We start from the raw sequence: 18727 nt of genomic DNA on the forward strand, positions 1-18727 counted from the left end.
CATTCGGCCCGCGATTTAGGCTGGATTTTAGATTTTGGCCCCTTCTCTGATTGAGTTCGACACCCCTAGTATGGTTTCAGACTTTCAGCAACTATACAGTTGCATGAAAGCATGCCCCAACCAAGAATGCAATCAGGAAAAAACGACTTTATTGTGTTACTTCACTCTATTTTAAACCCAAATGGAATATGATTCCCAAAAGGGTGAATATTGCTTCGCAAAAGAGTGAACTTGTTTGCAAAGGGATTAATTTCAAGTGGAAAACCTGTAACTGGAATACCTCACCTCTGAGGACTGGTATCCCTGAGACCCTCGTGGCCTGTGGAGCAGCCTTGCTGCCAGGGGATGGAAGCGACAGGTCCCCCCTCAGATGTGGAAAACACGTGATGTGGGTGCCACAGTTTGGAATCAGTGACGATCTATAACCATTAACAGCGACCCTCCAGCGACTGGATGCTCTTGATCCCCAATGGTGACACACTTCACTGACAGAGAACAGAGCAAGTTTCCCATTTGTTTTTTTAAATATATTTTATTGATATCCCCCCCCCCCCCCCCCCAGAGAGGAAGGGAGAGAAATTGAGAGATAGAAACATCGGTGAGAGAGAAACATCCATCAGCTGCCTCCGGCCATCTGAAAGCTTGGCACCATATTTTGTTTTTATTTATTTTTAAAATATATTTTATTGATTTTTCACAGAGAGGAAGAGAGAGGGATAGAGAGAAACATCGATGAGAAAGAATCATCGATCAGCTGCCCTTGCACACCCCCCACTGGGGATGTGCCACAACCAAGGTACATGCCCTTGACTGGAATCGAATCCGAGACCCCCCGTCTGTAGTCCGACGCTCTATCCCCTGAGCCAAACCCGTCCCGGCCATATTTTGTTTGTTTTTAGTAGTACTGTATTTATAAACCAACAAGCACAATAAAACTGACAAAATGGGTATACTCGTATATTTATGGGATAAATGGCATAACAAATTACTGTGGTCCCAAGTGTAGTTATCAAACGACTATTGACCTACATTCTACTTTTTAATACAGATAAATCTGGTATTGTGTGTTTATTGATCCTCAATAAACATCCTGCTCCCCAAATTTCAACACATTATCTGTAAGAAAATATCAGGAACATTGGTCATCCACATAGGCCAAGGTTGCAGCTTTGATTTCTGCTAAGGGCATATACAGGCAACCAATGAATGCATAAATAACAAACAACAAATCTGTTTTTCCCTTTTTCTTCCTCCTTTTAAAATCAATAAATAAAATTTAAAAACTAAGAAAATAACAATACATCAATGTCTCTTCTTCATCTCTAAAAAAAAATTTTTGGAAAATTAATTTTAAAGTATTTTCTGAAATACCAAAAAATAGCAACTCACAGAATCCATGTTCCACGATAATAAATTAAAATGAAAGCTATACTTAGTTTACAAAACTCTTTACATATATTTTATACATGGATAAAAAGAAATTAAATTTTGTACAGCTCTACTGTCACATTGTCTGAATGCTGAGTAAAATGGTCACACACCTCCTTCCTTTTGCTCACTCAGTATATCATGAGTCAGTATGGAAATTTTGTGGTACTGCCTTTGAATAATTATAAACCGGGGTTTTTTATAAACTGTCTATATTAACTTAATGTCTATGATTTCTTTCTGGTATGAGTTCTATGATGGTTAATGAGCTGTGACTTTTGGGAGAAGGCTTTCCCACAGTCATTGCATTGATAAGGTTTCTCTCCGGTATGAATTCTCTGGTGGTTAACCAGCTGTGACTTTTGAGAGAATGCCTTCCTACATTCAGGGCACCCATAGGGTTTCTCTCCTGTGTGTGTCCTCTGGTGTGGTATCAGGTGTGATTTCCGGGAGAAGGCTTTGCCACACTCATTGCATTCAAACGGTTTCTCTCCTGTATGTATTCTGTGATGATTGATGAGACTTGATTTCTCCCTGAAGGCTTTTTGACATTCACTGCATTGAAACGGTTTTTCTCCTGTATGAGCTCTCTGGTGTCTAATTAGCTCTGACTTCTCAAAGAACGCTTTCTGACAAAGACTGCATTCATAGGGTTTCTCTCCTGTGTGAATTCTCCTGTGAGTATTAAGCTGTGATTTCTGGGCGAAGGCTTTCTCACAGTCCCTGCATTCATAGGGTTTTTCTCCCGTGTGGGTTCTCCGATGAGTCGCAAGACTTGATTTCTCTCCAAAGGCTTTCCCACATTCAGTGCATTCATAGGGTTTCTCCCCTGTATGTGTCCTCTGATGCGATATGAGATGTGACTTCTGACAAAAGGCTTTCCCACAGTCAATGCACACATAGGGTTTTTCTCCTGTGTGAATTCTCTGGTGATTAGTGAGGCTTAACTTTTCACTGAAAGCTTTCCCACATTCACTGCATTCATAGGGCTTTTCTCCCGTGTGAGTTCTCTGGTGTCGAACCAGCTGGGATTTCCTGCTAAAGGCCCTCCCACATTTAATGCATACAAAGGGTTTCTCTCCCGTGTGTGTCATCTGATGTGATATCAGATGTGACTTCTGGGAGAAAGCTTTTCCACACTGAATGCATCCATGAGGTTTCTCTCCTGTGTGGGTTCTCTGATGATTAATGAGACTTGACCTCTCTCGGAATGCTTTCTGACATTCACTGCATGCATAGGGCTTCTCTCCAGTATGAACTGTCTGATGTCTCATAAGCTCTGATTTCTCAAAGAAGGCTTTTCTGCATTCACTACATCCATAAGGTTTTGTTCCTGTATGAATCCTGTGATGTGTAACGAGTTGTGACTTCCTGCTAAAAGCTTTTCTACATTCTCTGCATTCAAAAGGTTTCTCTCCTGTATGAATTCTCTGATGATTAATAAGATTGGACTTTTCACTAAAGGCCCTCTTACATTCATGGCATACATAGGGTTTTTCTCCTGTGTGTGTTCTCCAATGTGATATCAGATGTGACTTCCGGGAGAAGGTTTTACCACATTCACCACATTCATATGGTTTCTCTCCTGTATGTGTCCTCTGATGGGATGTGAGCTGTGATTTTTGGGAGAAGGCTTTCCCACACTGGCTACAATTATAAGGTTTCTCTCCTGTATGAGTTCTGTGATGTGTAATGAACTGTGACTTCTGTGGGAAAGTTTTGTCACATTTACCAGAGCCAATGGCTATCTCACTTATATGTCTGCTCTGGTGCTTAATGAGACTTGATTTCTTATTGAAGCGTTTCCTACATTCACTGCATTCATACAGTTTCTCCCCCAAACGATTTCTGTGATATATGATAATCTGTGACTTCTTATAGTTAACATTATCATATTTATCACACTTACAGTCTTTTAACCAAGTATCAGTTTCCTCAGGCTTGGTATGGAGAAACAATTTATCAAATATATTTAAGCCATCTTGTTCTATTTTTCCATAATCAGCTTTTGGAAGAATTAAACCTAAATGATGTTTTAAAGTTAATCCATCTACATCATCACCTTCATTGTTTGATTTCCTTAAAGGAACAAGGTTTATGCTCAGATTAAAATTCTTTCCAAATGCATCACATTCATAATCTTGTTTCGTATTTTTAGGCTTTTCTTGGTTATGCTGGTTCCACATCATGTGACTATTTACTTGAAAGTCTTGTTCTAGAAAGAAAAATGACATGGTTATAACCAACCAGCGTGGTTCAGTGTGTTTGAACACTGACTTATGAACCAGGATGTCACGATCAAGTGTGGGGCATGCAGAAGGCAGCCAATTGATGATTCTCTCTCTTCACTGATGCTCCTATCTATCTCTTTCTCTCTCTTTCACTCTAATAAATAAAAACATGTTTTGTTTTTTTTAAAGGGAAGGCAAAGAACAAACTCTTTTGGAGGAATAATGGCTGTTCTCTAATACAGTCAGACTGAACACAGTGGGCTTTCACTGGGTGTTTATCTGGGCATCGGACATACCAAAAGCGAGGGAAAAGATATAAATTCTTAAATGTACAAAGCAGAAATTTCATCAACCAGAGGTGAAGGGAGGACATAATAAGAGTAACATGCCAGAGGCAGAAAACCAAACAAGAAGTCGAAGCCCAAGACGTGACAGATGGGAGATGACAACATGGCCCTGACAAGCTGGAACCATTTCACTTTAGCCACAAGCAAGAAGCCACATGTAAAAACATGACTTACTTGGTAGCTGGGGCCAAAGGTTTAGAGAATGTGAAAGGAGCACTCTACAGCACATTTCAAAGATGCTGCCCCAATACCCAGCTGAGGTTGTAATTGTACCGACTCCCATCTGCCCGATTCTTATACACTCACCTGGAGAGTCTGAACCTGGGACGTCTCCATCTTCTATCCACGGTGCTTCTCCTCGCTCCAACTTGACAATGACATCGGGTTTCAGGAATTCATACCCTATTCAAGGGAAATCACAAAGGTGTTGGCCCCGAATACTTGGGCTTTATGGCCCCTGAGGAATGGGCAAGGTTTGGCATCAGAACAGACTCAGTTAAGCTAACCATTTGTATATCAACAGGGTAAGTGATTCTCAAAGAAATGATAATGGTCTCCCTGGAGGCTAAGAGGATCTAAGAAACTTTGACTTTTATGATTCCTGTCCAAAATCATTAGCCAACTCAGCATTGTCTGGGTTCAATTCAGTCCAGGCTCTTTCATTTCCAACTGTCAGTCCTCTGGAAAGTTAGTTAGCCTTTCTTTGCTTCAATTTCCTCATTAGAAAAACGAAGGAGAACAGTCATACCTGTAACACTGGATGATTACAATGATTACGGAGTCGATGGATGACGGTATGTAGAATACAGGGAGTTATCTACATTAGGTGCTACCAATACCACTACGACTATTATTGAGCATCAGAGGCTGCACGATAAAAGACTTCATTATTGGAAAATGATATCCAAATACATTCCCTCGTGTCAGAGTCCAAGAAACGTTGGACTTCTATATTTAGATCCAAAATCATTAACCATTTCAAAAGTCCTACAACTCTCAACAATGAGCAAAGAAAGAGCGAAGCATTGGGCACAAGGAGGTCCTCCGGTTAGCTTCCTTACCCAGTGTCACCAGGCTGCTGTAGTTCTCCAACATGACATCCTTGTACAAGTCCTTCTGACAGGGGTCCAGCAGTTGCCATTCCTCCTCAGTGAAGTCCACAGATAAATGTTCAAATGAGACTAGTTCCTGTAAAGGCACATTCTTAGGGAAACAGAACCAGGTATCACTCCACGATGTATAAAAAGTAGTATTGGAGCTTGAGAACATTATTCTTAGCCCAGCAAGTCACAGACAATGCTTACTGCGTCCCTACATTTGTGTCATATGGTGGGATAAAATGCCATTATTCATTCTCCCATCCTTCCGTCTATGAAACACCCAATAATTGGACCACACAACTTTAAATCTTCTGAACCAATAAAAATACTTAACCTCAAATCTGGCACCAGAAGAGGTGCTGGCAAAAATAGAAATGATAAAATGTGTCATATTCTGTTACATGAAAATCTATTGTTTTTATCTTGTTCTTTGAGTGAATCATCTACCCTTAATGATTTCACAACATATGCATTGGGCATGTGAAACGTATTTGTCCCCCAAGTTAAAAATCTCATACACACAAAAAAGGCTTTACCAGTTAATTCTGTAAACACGTAATGCAGTAATAATTCCAATTTTACTAAACTAATACGGAATATTAAAGCAAGAATATAACCCTAAACTTTTTTTTAGGTTTTTATTTTTAAATTTACTTTAAAAAAAATTTTTTTTAGATAAATCTTTATTGTTCATATTATTACAAATGTCTCTCATTTTTTCCCCTCCATTGCTGCCCTTCACCAGGTTCCCACCCCACCCTTTGCCCTTTCCCCATCCCCCATTATCCTCATTCAACCCTAAACTTTTTGATACCAGTATAATCTTGGGGACAACACCCAGTAAGGATACCGCAAGAAAGGAAAAGCAAAAGCCAACTCACACAAAAACAATAATGAAAATCCTAAACATATTGCAAAATTAAATTGAGCAATATATAAAAAGCAAACTATATTAAGACCAAGTTGGTTTACATTTTTAAAATCAATGATATTCACTACCTTAGTAGAGTAAGAAAAATATATAATCACCTCAACAGATGCAAAGTATATCTGAAAATGGAAGCATGTAAACCATAGGAACTACAAATATAGAAACACCTAACACAGAGTTTTAAATTTTTCAAAAAAAGGTTAGATTTCATAAGAAAGAAATAGTATGAAAATGAATAAGGAGATTAAAAAATTTTAATATACCAATAACTGAAAAATAATTAACATTTATTTGTTATAAAAAGTCTTGGCAACTCTAACCGGTTTTGCTCAATGGATAGAGTGCCAGCCTGTGGACTGAACCCCAGGTTTGATTCCCGTCAAGGGCAAATACCTTGGTTGCAGGCATATCCCCAGTAGATGTTTCTCTCTCATCGATGCTTCTAACTCTCTATCCCTCTCCCTTCCTCTCTGTAAAAAAAAATCAATAAAATATATTAAAAAAAGAAAAAAGAACATAAATGAGTCTACAGTACTAGTATGTGCGGGCACACAAAACCAAACTGCAGTATTTGAGGATGAACACTTAGAAACACACGGGTAAAGAAAAGCAAGAAAACGCTTATGAAATCAGGGCCCTGGCTCCCAGAGGAGGGAGGAGCTGTGACCAGTAGGGCATAAGGACGCTCTCTGTTGTCAGATGGGAGCTGTGACAGCGAGGACACGGGTCTCCTTCTCAGGAGGGAGAAGTGATGACCTGAATGGCAGTTTCAGGAGCTTTCAGTTAATAATTCACTGGACTGTACTTCTTACCTTTTGCTTACTTTTTTCTGCATATTACTTTTTCTTTTAATTTTATTCTGCATGTGTTTCTGCTTCACAATTAAAGAGGTAAATAAATAATTATAGTCACACTGTGGAAAGTTGTGAAAAACGGCCATAAGACATGTGTATCTATCACAATGTTTCTCTTGAGGACGTTACCCATTATATCATTATTAAAAGACTTCATCAACGAGTGAGCAAGAAATATTTACTTTATAAGTAGAATGAATTGTCTTTTCTCTTTGGACAATACAAGTCACATACATGTTCATATTTATTTAGTACATCTGCCAAAATACGGAGAACCAACAGTGCAGCTCAGATTCAGTAATTATGGCCTATAAAAATGAAAACCTGGAGAATATCATCACTGCTCCAGTTTTGTTCCAGTGCGGATCTTTTCTCCTGAAGCTATTTTCCCCTAATTCCTTAACCATTTCTATTTTTATTCTTCACTGGAAAACTTACATTCTTCTAATCTCCTGGAAAAAAATAACCGGGAATGAGCAATCCACTCACCTGTAACGCGGTCATTTTCTGTTCCCTGTGCAAGGCGACTAGCAAGCCTGAGCTCTTTCCATCCTGCATTTTACCTTGACAGTTTCCTGAATAACATCACAGCTCTCTGTGACAGCTCTCCCATTTACCTTCTGAGGGAAGGAGCCACCTCCACCGTCATCCTGTCGATCCACCCAGCATCAAGTCCTGGAGGAATTTCAGAGGAAAGGCACAGAATCAGTAAAAGTAACACTTGTGCTTACTCCGTGTCCGTGTCTCATGCACCGGATTGCCTTCTTTACTGCGCTCAGCACACAGGCTCATCAGCTTGCCCAGCATCAATGGCAGACCTAGGAAGGGGCCGATCTGGGCCAGGGTCCCCGGCAGTCCTCCCGAGAGCCAGTGACCACAGCCGCTCAGCAATCGTGGAGGGAAGGGAGGACAAAGGCCCAGAGTCCCTGCTTATGTTCCTGGCATGGGTGCGATCCAGGGCCGTCCAGAAAACATGGCATCGGGCAGAATAAGCAAAAAACAAGACAGAGAGCTTGCTATTTCTCTTTTTTCCTGAGGACACTCCCGACTCCCCTCCCTCTTTCTCCAAAGTTTTAAGGGCCTTTCTGCTACTCTGTAACTTTCTATAAACTTTCCCTTACTTAAAAAAATAAAAATAAAAAAATGGCCCATTTGAAACTCCCCCACAGGTTAATTTAAACTTACCACTTGGGTCAAAATATCCCAAGTTACCAAAAGACATTCATGATATATTGTCATGGTTTTAAGCAGCATATACAGCATATTCCCAACTTTGTGTCTTTAAAGAAATGGAAATAAGAAGTACTAAAAACATATACACACTAAAGGCTCAAAGAAACAGACCAAAATGTGAGCAGTGACTATCTCCTGTTGAAGGAATAACGATTTTCATTTGAGCCTGTTTATCAAGATGCTCAAAACTGACTCCAGTGGACATATTTTAAATTTATAATAAAGTATACTTTTTTTTTTTAACATTAGTCCTTAAACAAAAAAAAAACAACAAAAAAGAGGAAAGCAGAGTTGTTTCAGTTTAGCATTACATGATTTAAACCAAGCAAACAACAAATAATTATAAAGTATGGTTTTTAAAAAATATATTTTTATTGACTTCAGAGAGGAAGAGAAACATCAATGAGAGAGAATCATAGATTGGCTACCTCCTACATGCCCCCTACTGGGGAACAAGCCCGCAACCCAGTCATGTGCCCTTGACTGGAACCAAACCCTGGACCTTTCAGTCCACAGGCCAACACTCTATCCACTGAACCACACCAGCCAGGGCATAAAGTACATTTTAAGGACAGCAAAAAAGCATGGAAACTGAGCAGAGAAAGATCACTTCTTTCCATTTCCTCATTTTCATAGGAAAACCGTGAGACTCAGAAATCTTCGGGGAAGACTTAATGCCTTGAGGCCAATGATGATGTCCCTGCCCAGCAGCAACAGCCACAGTGTGTGTGTGTGTGTGTTTTCAGGGAAAGGGGGGGGATCTGGGGAGTCTGGGGAGGTTGCCTTTTCATTCCTTTATTTTATTTTAGGAGAGAAACGCTTTTAGAAACTGTTGATTAATGTAAAACTGAGATAGGCGAAGTCAGGTTGGGGGGGTAACAGGCCCAGAAATCAGGAATTCCAGCCCTTCCAGGGATGCCATGTACGGGAGGCGCCAATTTTTAAAAATATATTTTTTATTGATTTTTTACAGAGAGGAAGAAAGAGGGAGAGGGAGCTAGAAACATCCACCAGCTGCCTCCTGCGCACCCCCTACCGGGGATGTGCCCGCAACCAAGGTACATGCCCTTGACCAGAATCGAACCTGGGACCCACTGAGCCACACGGGCCAGGGTCTGGGAGGCGCCAGGTTCACAAACCCGCCGGCAAGTCCAAAGGAAACAAGAACCGGGGGCCAGGGGGTGACGCCTCGGGAGAAAGGACCCTTCTCCCCGCGCCCGGAGCCCCATCAGGGCCCGCCGCTGCCCGTGCGCGCAGCCCGGACCGGCCCTGGCCCGGCCCCCTCGCCTTCAGGCCAGGCTCCTGGCTCCGGCCGCACCTGACACCCCATCCCTGCGGCCTCAGCGCCACGCCCACCAGCAAGGAAGCCTGCAGCCCAGCGATCTCCCACCCGGGACCCCCCACCCCGGAGCCCGCACGCCCCGGCCGCCGACCCCAGGTCCGAAACCGCAGCCCTGCCAACACCGACCCGACTCCCCGAGCCTCTGACCTCGGACGCGCCGGGCTGGAACCACGTGACCCGGTCGCCGCACCGGGGATCGCCGCATCCCCGCGCCGGGCAGGACAGCGCCCCAGCCCGTGGGCCCCGGCGGGATCCGGACCGGCACTCGCCTCCCCCGCGGCGCCGGAGGACAAAGAAAAGGGGCGCTACCTGCCAGCGTCGGTGGCCATGGGAACGCGCGGGCTCGTACCCGACAGGAAGGCGCCTGCGGACTACATTTCCCAGAAGGCCCAGCGGCCGGCGTCCTAGGCGCGCTGGTTGCCTGGAGACGCGGGAGGCGGCGGGCTCTGCAGCGAGCTCCGTGGGCACGCTTTGGGGAGAGATCTTAAAGGCTAGGAGTTTTAAAAGATTAGGAATTGAAACCCAAATGTAGGCTTCTTAAAAAAAGAAAAAAAGAAAGACAATTGGCTTAAGCATTCCATGGAGGGAAACGGAAAATTTTAAAAATACGTTTATGGAAAGGAGATCGGAGTTAATCAGTGGGAAAAGGTAAAACTGGTCCCTAATTCCAATGCTGTAGAGCAGTGTTTCCCAAACTTTTGACATATGTGCACCCCTTCTATAATTTTCATAACGCTGAGTACCCCTCGTACTCATGAGAACGTAGAATTAGGCGCAGCCAAGCACGGTTCAGTGCATATCCCCACCAAACTCCGGTGCAACGTGTACCCCCACCAGACTCTTCCTGTACCCCTGGGGGTATGCATACCACACTTTGGGAAACACTGCAGTGTAGGGAAAGTTATAAATATATTAGTAACTATTTTCATAAAGAGATAGAAGGGTAGGGAGGAAAAAAGGATAAATAACCAGACACAGCAAATTGAATGAGAAATCTCAGTGCTAATAAATTTGAAAAATTTTAATGGCACAAATAGATATATCAAATTTGACCCAATAAATGAGAAAAACCTAATCATGGGTGAAAACGAAGACAATTTCAGAGATTCTCTGTCGAACAGCATCAGTCATGGAATCCTGGCGAGCAGCTCAGTTGGTTAGAGTGTGGGCCTTATTCACCGAGGTTTCTCTCTCTCTTTTTCCCTCTCTCTCTCTAAAAATCAATAAATTTTAAAAGAAAATAAAAATACAGAGAAGGAAAAGCATCCATCATTGAGTTTCTGGTGAATTCTTCTAGACAACCAGGAGAGAATTATTAGATTTAAAGTTAATAATGAATTAGGGGAAACCTTTCATATTTATTAAATTATTGATTTCAGGCTTCCAGCCTCCAGAAACAGACAGTCATTTTGTGGTACTTTGGGTTACAGAAGCCCCAGCAAATGAACAAGGATTTTGGTACCAGAAAATAGGATGCTGCTATAGCAAATGCCTAACAATGTGGGAATGGCTTGGGATTGCTAGCAGTTGGTAGAGTTTGGAGGCATTTGATAGAGAAAGCCCAGCTTGCCTGGAGACAACCTGGTTAGAAATACTAATGTGAAAGGTGTGTACAAAGGTTACTTTTGATAAGGTGTTGGGATAAAAATAAGTAATGTGTTATTGGAGTTGGAGAAAAAGGAGACCTTTGTACTAAAGTGGGAGAGAACTCGGTTATGTCCTGTTTTGTGAAAAGTAGAACTTCCAGTGAACTGGGATATTTAGCTGAAGCGATTCCCAAGTGCTCTTTGGCTAAAGGCTGTCCTGTGAGCCCACTTGGTGGTGGCCCTGCTCTCTCCTCCCTGCACGGTAGACCAGTTGTCTGGAATTTAAATAGGTGTCACCTTTTAGAATCCAGGTGGTGGTGCTGTGTTGAGGTCATTCTTCTTCCCCCTTTTTAAGATTAACTCGTGTTTACAGCTAGATAGCTCTACCAGCTTGTTTCCTGCCTGTAGGATTTCAGAAGTCCCACAGCATTCCTTCATTTCAACCCTTCTCTGTCCCCTTTGGTCCAAGCTGGTAGTATTTCTGCTGAGATAACTAATTGGACTCACAAGTCACACACCTAACATCTTTAATGAATAGTTGTTGTCCAGCCACCTCCTAGGCGTTCTCTCCACAGTATGCTTTCTCATGAGTCTTTATAATTCCTTCCTGTTTACCAACCCATTATTCAATTTATCTCTGTACTTTTGCTATTAGCGGCAAACTGCAGTTAGCCAGTGGGCTGTAGTTTGCCAACATGCAGTCTATGTCCCTGAATGAAGAACATGAAGTGCAAAATTATCAGGGCTTGCTAGGCTGTTCTGATTCCTCAGATATCTCTAATCGAATTATCGGACTTTTTCTAGACCAATGTGTATTTACATAAGGGATTAATTGAGCATTACTTTTTTAATTCAGCAAGCCAAATATACATGTCTTTGCCCTCCACTATCTGAACCCTACAGCTATGAGTATTTCATTAGTCACAGAAGTTGCTTTGAGGTGAAATTTCAGGGCTTCAAGTCTGTCACTGTTGAATTTAAGAGCTGATATGACCAGGTATCCATCTCATCTCCTGTCCAATATTACCTCATAAATTTAAAGTTCTTCTGTGGAAATAGCTCCTCAGAGTTCCCAGAATTATATCAGGGGCCACAAACTGTTTGGTGTACACAAACAATACCACCATTTCATATTATGGGATAAAAAGTTTCTCTAAAATTTTTTACCTATAAAAAATAGGCCCACGCTCTAACCAACTGAGCTGCTCGCCAGGATTACCTATACACGACTCTGGAGCAACAATTTATCAATTAAAGCCCTGCAGTTATAAGAAAGAGAAATTCATTTTCCTTAACTTTAACTGAAAAATATTTTTTTTAATTAAAAAGATACAAAGAAGCACCCATAAAGCCAGAAAACCAGGTTCAAAAAGGGACAGTGCTCAGATTTAGTCTAGAATATCAGTACAGCAGGAATCGATTATCTGAATAGAATTCTGGGAGAAGAACATAGGAGTCCCCACATTTCCTTTATGGTTCATGTGAGACTGAATTAAATTAAAAATCCTGGAAAAGAGGCTACTATTACCCAACAAAGGGAATAATGCCTCCCTGACGCTAGTAGAACAGACACCACAGGATACACACACGGAGGGACTTCTGCAGAGAAAACTAGAGTACTCTCATCAGTCAAGGGGAATGGACACTGAACGCTAAACTATACTCAATGTTCACTACAAGGAGCTCTCTTCAGCAGCCCTGTAATCATCACCAGACTCACTTATGTGGACTCCTGAACAAGCGAACTCATTTGGAGTGAGAACTGTACCTTTTCATTTATTAAACGCCACATTATATTAGCTATATTGCTAAGAAAGAGATACAATACTGATAATTACCATTTAACAGGAAGAATACTGGGGGGTGTTATTCCACAAATTACTGAGTATAACAAGTTACATTTAAAAATAAAAGAACTAAATTTTAATAAGTGCTGTTGAGGCCCTGCCTTGTGCACTGAAAGGTTGCAGGCATGTGCCTGGGTTGTGGGCTCAATCCCTGCTAAGGAACAGGCAGGAGGCAGCTGATCAATGTCTTTCTCTCTCCCTTCTACTTTCTAAAAGTCAATAAAAATAAGTTTTAAAAACGCTATTCAGTGCTGTTCATGAAAGTCATCCTAAATATTCCTTACCCTACAGAATACGTCCCTAATATTGACATTTACATATTAAAATAAAAACCTTTATACTCCACCATGTAAAAGTCTACATTTATAATTGTTTTCTTCACTCTAAAACATAGCTTCAAATTTGGAATGTGACTCTCCATTGAACACATTTCTGTGAGAAAATGCTTTCCCAGTTTAATACATTTATAAAGTGTTCTCAATATAAATTCTCAGAATTACATCTTCATAAATGATGCCAGCACATTTGATATAGTTCTGCTCAATTTCTTCTTTTAGTCTCATCTAACAAGTTTGTGTGTGACTTATTTCTAAAGTCTTTTGCACAGTCATTACAAATATGATTGTTTTCTCTCCTATATGACTTATTGGATATGAGTGAATTTTTGGGACTGCCTGCTTATATATCCTATCTATATCATCATCTGAAATCTAAGGACCAAGTTTTGTTAGAATGTTTCTAACCTCTACTTCATTCTAATTTCACTTGTGTGTTTTCCTGTGTATACGGAGCCCTGAGTTCCAACAGAAGGATTTTCCGCACTCAGAGCATTTCCATGGTTTCTCTCCCGTGTGCACTCGCTGGTGTTCGCTGAGAGAGGACTTCTGAGTGAAGGCTTTACCGCACTCGCTGCATTTGAAGGGTTTCTCTCCCAAGTGAGTTTTCTGATGTATCTGGAGCGATGCCTTCCTCGGATAGGCTTTCTCACACTCACTGCATTCGTAGGGCTTCTCTGTCGAGTGAGTTCTCTGATGGATGATGAGCTGTGACTTCCCACAAAAGGCCCTCTCGCAGAAACCGCACTCATAGGGCCTCTCTCCGGTGTGTGTCCTCCTGTGGATGACGAGGTACGACTTGCTGCTGAAAGCCTTCCCGCACTCACTGCACCCGTAGGGCTTCTCTCCTGCGTGAGCTCTCAGGTGTGCCGTGAGCTGCTCCTTCCTGCCGAAGGCCTTCCCACACTCATGGCACTGGTAAGGGTTATTCCCCGTGTGAACTCCCTGGTGGACGATGAGCTGTGTCTTCATATGGAAGGCTTTCCCACAGTCACTGCATTGGTAAGGCTTCTCTCCTGTGTGCATCCTGATGTGAACGAGGAGGTAGGACTTACTCCGAAAGGCTTTCCCGCACACGTTGCATTTATGGGGTTTCACCCCTGTGTGAGTTCTCTGGTGGACGACGAAGGGTGACTTCAAACTAAAGGCTTTCCCACATTCGCTGCATTCGTAGGGCTTCACACCTGTGTGACTTCTCTGGTGTAAAATGAGCTGTGACTTCCAGCTATAGGCCTTCCCACACTCAGGGCAGCCGTAAGGTTTCCCTCCCGTGTGGATTTCCTGATGGACAATGAGCTGTGACCTGAACGAGAAGACTTTGCCACACTGGCCGCAGGAGTAGGGTTTTTCTCCTGTATGAACCCTCTGATGGGCATTAAGGTTTGACTTGGCACTGAAGGCTCTCTCACACTTAGTGCACTCGTAAGGTCTCTCCCCTGTGTGAATCCTGAGATGAACAACGAGCTGTGATTTACAACGAAAAGCTTTCCCACATTCACCACATACACAGTTTTTTTCTGTACTGTGAGCTCTTGGATGCTTGAGAAAATATGATGGTTCGTATCCATGAAAATTATCAGGACTCTTTCGTAGATAGCTTCTGGTTAAACCTGAGTTCTGTGTCAAACTTTTTCCAAGTGTGTTACACTTGTGGAGTCTTTGTCTTGAAGAAGCCTGGGTTTTGCTCAGATGAAGTTTTCCAAATGTGTTACAAGCATGGTTTCTCTCAAGACTTTCAAGCTCATCTGGATTCCTCTGGTACCACTCCTTCCAAACTTCTGGAAAGAAAAATATTTTTAAGTCATAACATGGAACTTAATAGAGAATGAAAGTCTTAGAACTGCCATGTAGTGAGTCTTTTCCTCTAGGTCACAGGCTCAAAGGTTACACTGGTTCAAAGAAATACTGGCCAAGTGCACCTGCACAGGGATTAAGCGTGGGAGTGAGGGGAACAAATCAATGTCCGCCGGTGTGGCTCAGTGGACAGAGTGTCCACCTGCGGACTGAAGGGTCCCAGGTTTGATTCCGGTCAAGGGCATGTACCTTGGTTGTGGGCACATCCACAATAGGTGTGCAGGAGGCAGCTGATCTATGTTTCTCTCTCATCGATGTTTCTAACTCCTCCCATCCTCTCTGTAAAAAATCAATTATATATATATATACATACATATATGTGTGTATATATATATATATATATACACACATATATATGAATTGAATCAAACCAAACCGAACCCCATTGTGGATATGGGTAGCAAGTTAGCAGTGACAAAGGGGATGACAAAGGGGAGATAGTTGGAACATTGATCCCTGACATCATCAAGCTTCTGAATTAAGCCTCTGTGAAACTATTGCCCTATGGCTGACAACCTGTCATTTGAGACTATAAATTCTTTCTTTTCTTTTTTTTTTTAATATATATTTTATTGATATTTTACAGAGAGGAAGGGAGAGAAATAGAGAGTCAGAAACATGGATGAGAGAGAACATGGATCAGCTGCCTCCTGCACACCCCCTACTGGGTATGTGCCTGCAACCAAGGTACATGCCCTTGACCGGAATTGAACCTGGGACGCTTGAGTCCACAGGCCGATGCTCTATCCACTGAGACACACTGGTTAGGGCGGATCAGGGACTTTAGACAAAAGTGTCTACTCCCAGCGCTGCCTGAGTGGCACCCCGTGTGCTCCCACATCTCCTGTCTTCCTAGTTCCCACTCACCCACCTGGACAGCTCTGATGAGAAATTTTGGCATTTCTTGTCCATGGCTCTTCTCCTTGCTCCAACTTGAAGATTAGATCAGGTTTGGTACCATGATACCCTGTTGATGGAAAATCACAAAGGATGTGGGCCAAACCGCTAGGGGTCGAGACACCACGAGCCACAACGTGACACGGCTCATGTGTCCTTGGGGAGTTTACCATGAGGAGGTGATCGCCAAAACAGGGATGACGCGTGACCTCTGAAGTTCATGCCCATCATCTTCAAGTACTTCAGGGTAAATCGACAAGAGCAAAGGGATGGCCACTTAGGACCAGAGTCCGCGTTAACAGAGAAGAGGTACTTACCTACAGACACCAGGTTGTGATAGTTTTCCAGTATCACATCCCTGTACAGGTACTTCTGCGCAGAATCCAGCAACTGCCATTCCTCTCGGGTGAAGTCCATGGATATATCTTTGAATGACAATAATTCCTGTAATGACACATACCCCATTCAACCAGGTGCAGTTACCCTAGGTGACACAAGCGTGGCAGTTTTACACACATTTCATAGGTAAGCACATAAATGCTACCATAAATAGGGCACTTTACCTTGAAAAGGACCCAACGCCCGGGCGTCAGAGGGGCTGCAAGCTTATTGTAAAGTGGTGGAAAGAAGTTGTCTAAAACCAGAAAGCTCCCATTGTTCGCTATGATATCAACGATGTTGAAACAAATTCACATTTTAATATCAAACATGAGCCCTTGCAGGTGTTGCTGAGTCGATTGAGCGTCATCCTGAGACCAAAAGGTGACCAGTTTGATTCCCAGTCAGGGTTTCCATGCAGGAGGCAGCCGATCCATGTATGTATACCTATCTATCTATGTATATATCTCATATCTCCAATAAAAAATTAAATAAAAAAATAAAGCTAACATGATGGGAGAACTAATGGTACTTACGAATTTATTCCCATGAATTTGAAAACTCAGAAGGAATGGAAAAGTTTCCAGGAAAATAAAACTAACCAAAATTGGTTCAGAAATAATTAGGAAAGCCAGACCAACCAGTCAGTGATCAGACAACACACTGAAATAGCATCAAAGGTGTAGCCACTCCAAAAGGTAATGGTCTCGGACTGTATTCACAAGTCAGGGCTATCACTGGCGCAAGGCACAAACAATTCCCATCACATCCCACGTGATGCAGAGGCAAGAAGTGATGGGTACAGAGCATCACACAAATGTGCATAATCCCACAGACAATGCCGGGCAAGATCAGCACCAGATGCAATCTAAGCTCATTTGTTATGAAGTGTGGCCAATACTGCTAGAGAAAAAGACTAGGAAAGTAAAAGAAACCTACACACACACACACACACGCATAGCACACTGAGACAGGAAGTTTATTAAAAAAAAACAAAACAAAAAACTAAACACCACAGGACAGTCCGTTGTATTAAGTACTCTTTTCTCAAATGACAGAGAAAAACAAACAAACACATTCTCCAGACTTTCCTGTCTGTTGCACTCACTCCATGAGCCATCCTGTCCCTGTCACTGCTCTGAGTCCTCTACTGGATCCTCTCCAGGGCCCTTCTCTGTCACATCCGGAGCTACCGCGATCCCAGGTGCCTCTGATCTGTTTATTTCCAGCTGAGAATTCCCACTGAGCTATAGACCGAACCTCAGGCAGCGCATAAAAAATACCACAAAACCACCCCGGTGCCTGGATGCGTCTTCTGCATCTTCTCTCGGCGCTCCCCGGGCTGGGACACACCTCGCTGCTGTCCTGGCCTGGTCTTGTCTGTGGGGTTAGGCGAGTTTGTCAGCATCATTTTCCGGCTCTGTGTCAGTCCAGCAATGGCTGGAGTTGCTCCTCTCGCTCACTCCATCAGTCCAGGTGGTCCACGCCCCCTCCCTTCCTCCAAACCTGCTTCGCTCTGCTTGGCACCCCAAACTCCTCTCCCAACCCATGAACCTGCCTCTAGGCCCAATGCTCACCTGGTGACCTGACCCGCCCTGCGCCAGACCACAGCTCCTCTAAAACAAGGGCCCTGCATGACTCATCTTTGCGGCCCCGGCCCCGGCCCCGGCCCCGGCCCCGGGGACCCTCATTTTCCTCGGAGTTCAGGGTCCGCAACTGGCCATGAAGTGGAACTGCTGAAGGAGAGGGCCCGGGACACAACCTGCCAGAAGACCATGTTCCCGGAGATGCAGAGCCGGGGCCGGGCGGAGTCCGGGGCTGCCCGTGGGTCCAGGCCCTGGAGGGACCGTGTCCGCCCAGCGCCGCGGGCAGCTCCGAGGAGGAGCAAGTCGCCACTCACCCAGCACGCAGCTGCCCGGGTCCTGGCGGCCATGCCGTGCGGTGCCGTGAGGGTCTCGCTGCTGCTCCCACCCGCGCCCCCCGAGGAGGGACCTCGCGCCCCCACAGAGCGAGGTCCAGGGCCGAGTCCCTCCCAGCCTGGACAGAGGAACCGCAGAGATGGTTCGCACCGTCCCACGGGCCTCCTGCGTGAGGACAGAGGCCGGGCTGGGTCCGTCCACGGTGGGACCGCCCTCCGCTGGACCAGAGCCTGGTCAGCGAGGGTCGGCACCCCCCGCCCGCTGGGGCACACTGACAACAACCGATCGCGGCCGCGGGGCGGCGCACGCGGAAGTACGTCACGCGTCCGAGAGCCGGGCGCCGGACAGACAGGGATGAAAACTACATCTCCCAGAATCCTCTGCGGAGCGTCCACCACACGGGACCGGATGGGGAAGGGGACAGAGATTTGGAACCTAACGGGAG

The 18727-nt window shown here is 43.9% G+C and overlaps 2 protein-coding genes across 7 annotated transcripts; both read right to left on the reverse strand.

Annotated features, from left to right (window-relative positions):
- Nucleotides 1-834: 834 nt before the first annotated feature.
- On the reverse strand, nucleotides 835-9880 carry ZNF84 (zinc finger protein 84). Of its 6 annotated transcripts, none has more exons than XM_084867719.1 (5): nucleotides 9776-9880; nucleotides 7381-7566; nucleotides 5068-5209; nucleotides 4313-4408; nucleotides 835-3643 (listed from the first exon to the last, which is right to left on the reverse strand). In XM_084867719.1, exons 2-5 carry the CDS (start codon nucleotides 7447-7449, stop codon nucleotides 1656-1658), a joined length of 2295 nt encoding a protein of 764 aa, XP_084723845.1. In that variant the 5' UTR covers nucleotides 7450-7566; nucleotides 9776-9880; the 3' UTR covers nucleotides 835-1655. The 6 variants fall into 6 exon arrangements, with proteins under 6 accessions (XP_084723845.1, XP_084723846.1, XP_084723849.1 ...); XM_084867720.1 differs by lacking the exon at nucleotides 9776-9880 and adding an exon at nucleotides 9614-9669; XM_084867723.1 differs by lacking the exon at nucleotides 9776-9880 and adding an exon at nucleotides 9593-9669 and having other exon boundaries at nucleotides 5068-5194; nucleotides 7509-7566.
- Nucleotides 9881-10476: 596 nt separating this feature from the next.
- On the reverse strand, nucleotides 10477-18523 carry ZNF26 (zinc finger protein 26). Its single transcript, XM_084867724.1, has 4 exons — nucleotides 18264-18523; nucleotides 16303-16429; nucleotides 15960-16055; nucleotides 10477-15012 (listed from the first exon to the last, which is right to left on the reverse strand). The coding sequence occupies exons 1-4, from the start codon at nucleotides 18294-18296 to the stop codon at nucleotides 13661-13663; spliced, it is 1608 nt and encodes a 535-aa protein (XP_084723850.1). The 5' UTR covers nucleotides 18297-18523; the 3' UTR covers nucleotides 10477-13660.
- Between the last annotated feature and the right edge of the window lie 204 nt (nucleotides 18524-18727).

This window comes from Pipistrellus hanaki (genome assembly GCF_964339955.1).
Source record: "Pipistrellus hanaki genome assembly, chromosome: 19".
Lineage (NCBI taxonomy): Eukaryota > Metazoa > Chordata > Mammalia > Chiroptera > Vespertilionidae > Pipistrellus > Pipistrellus hanaki.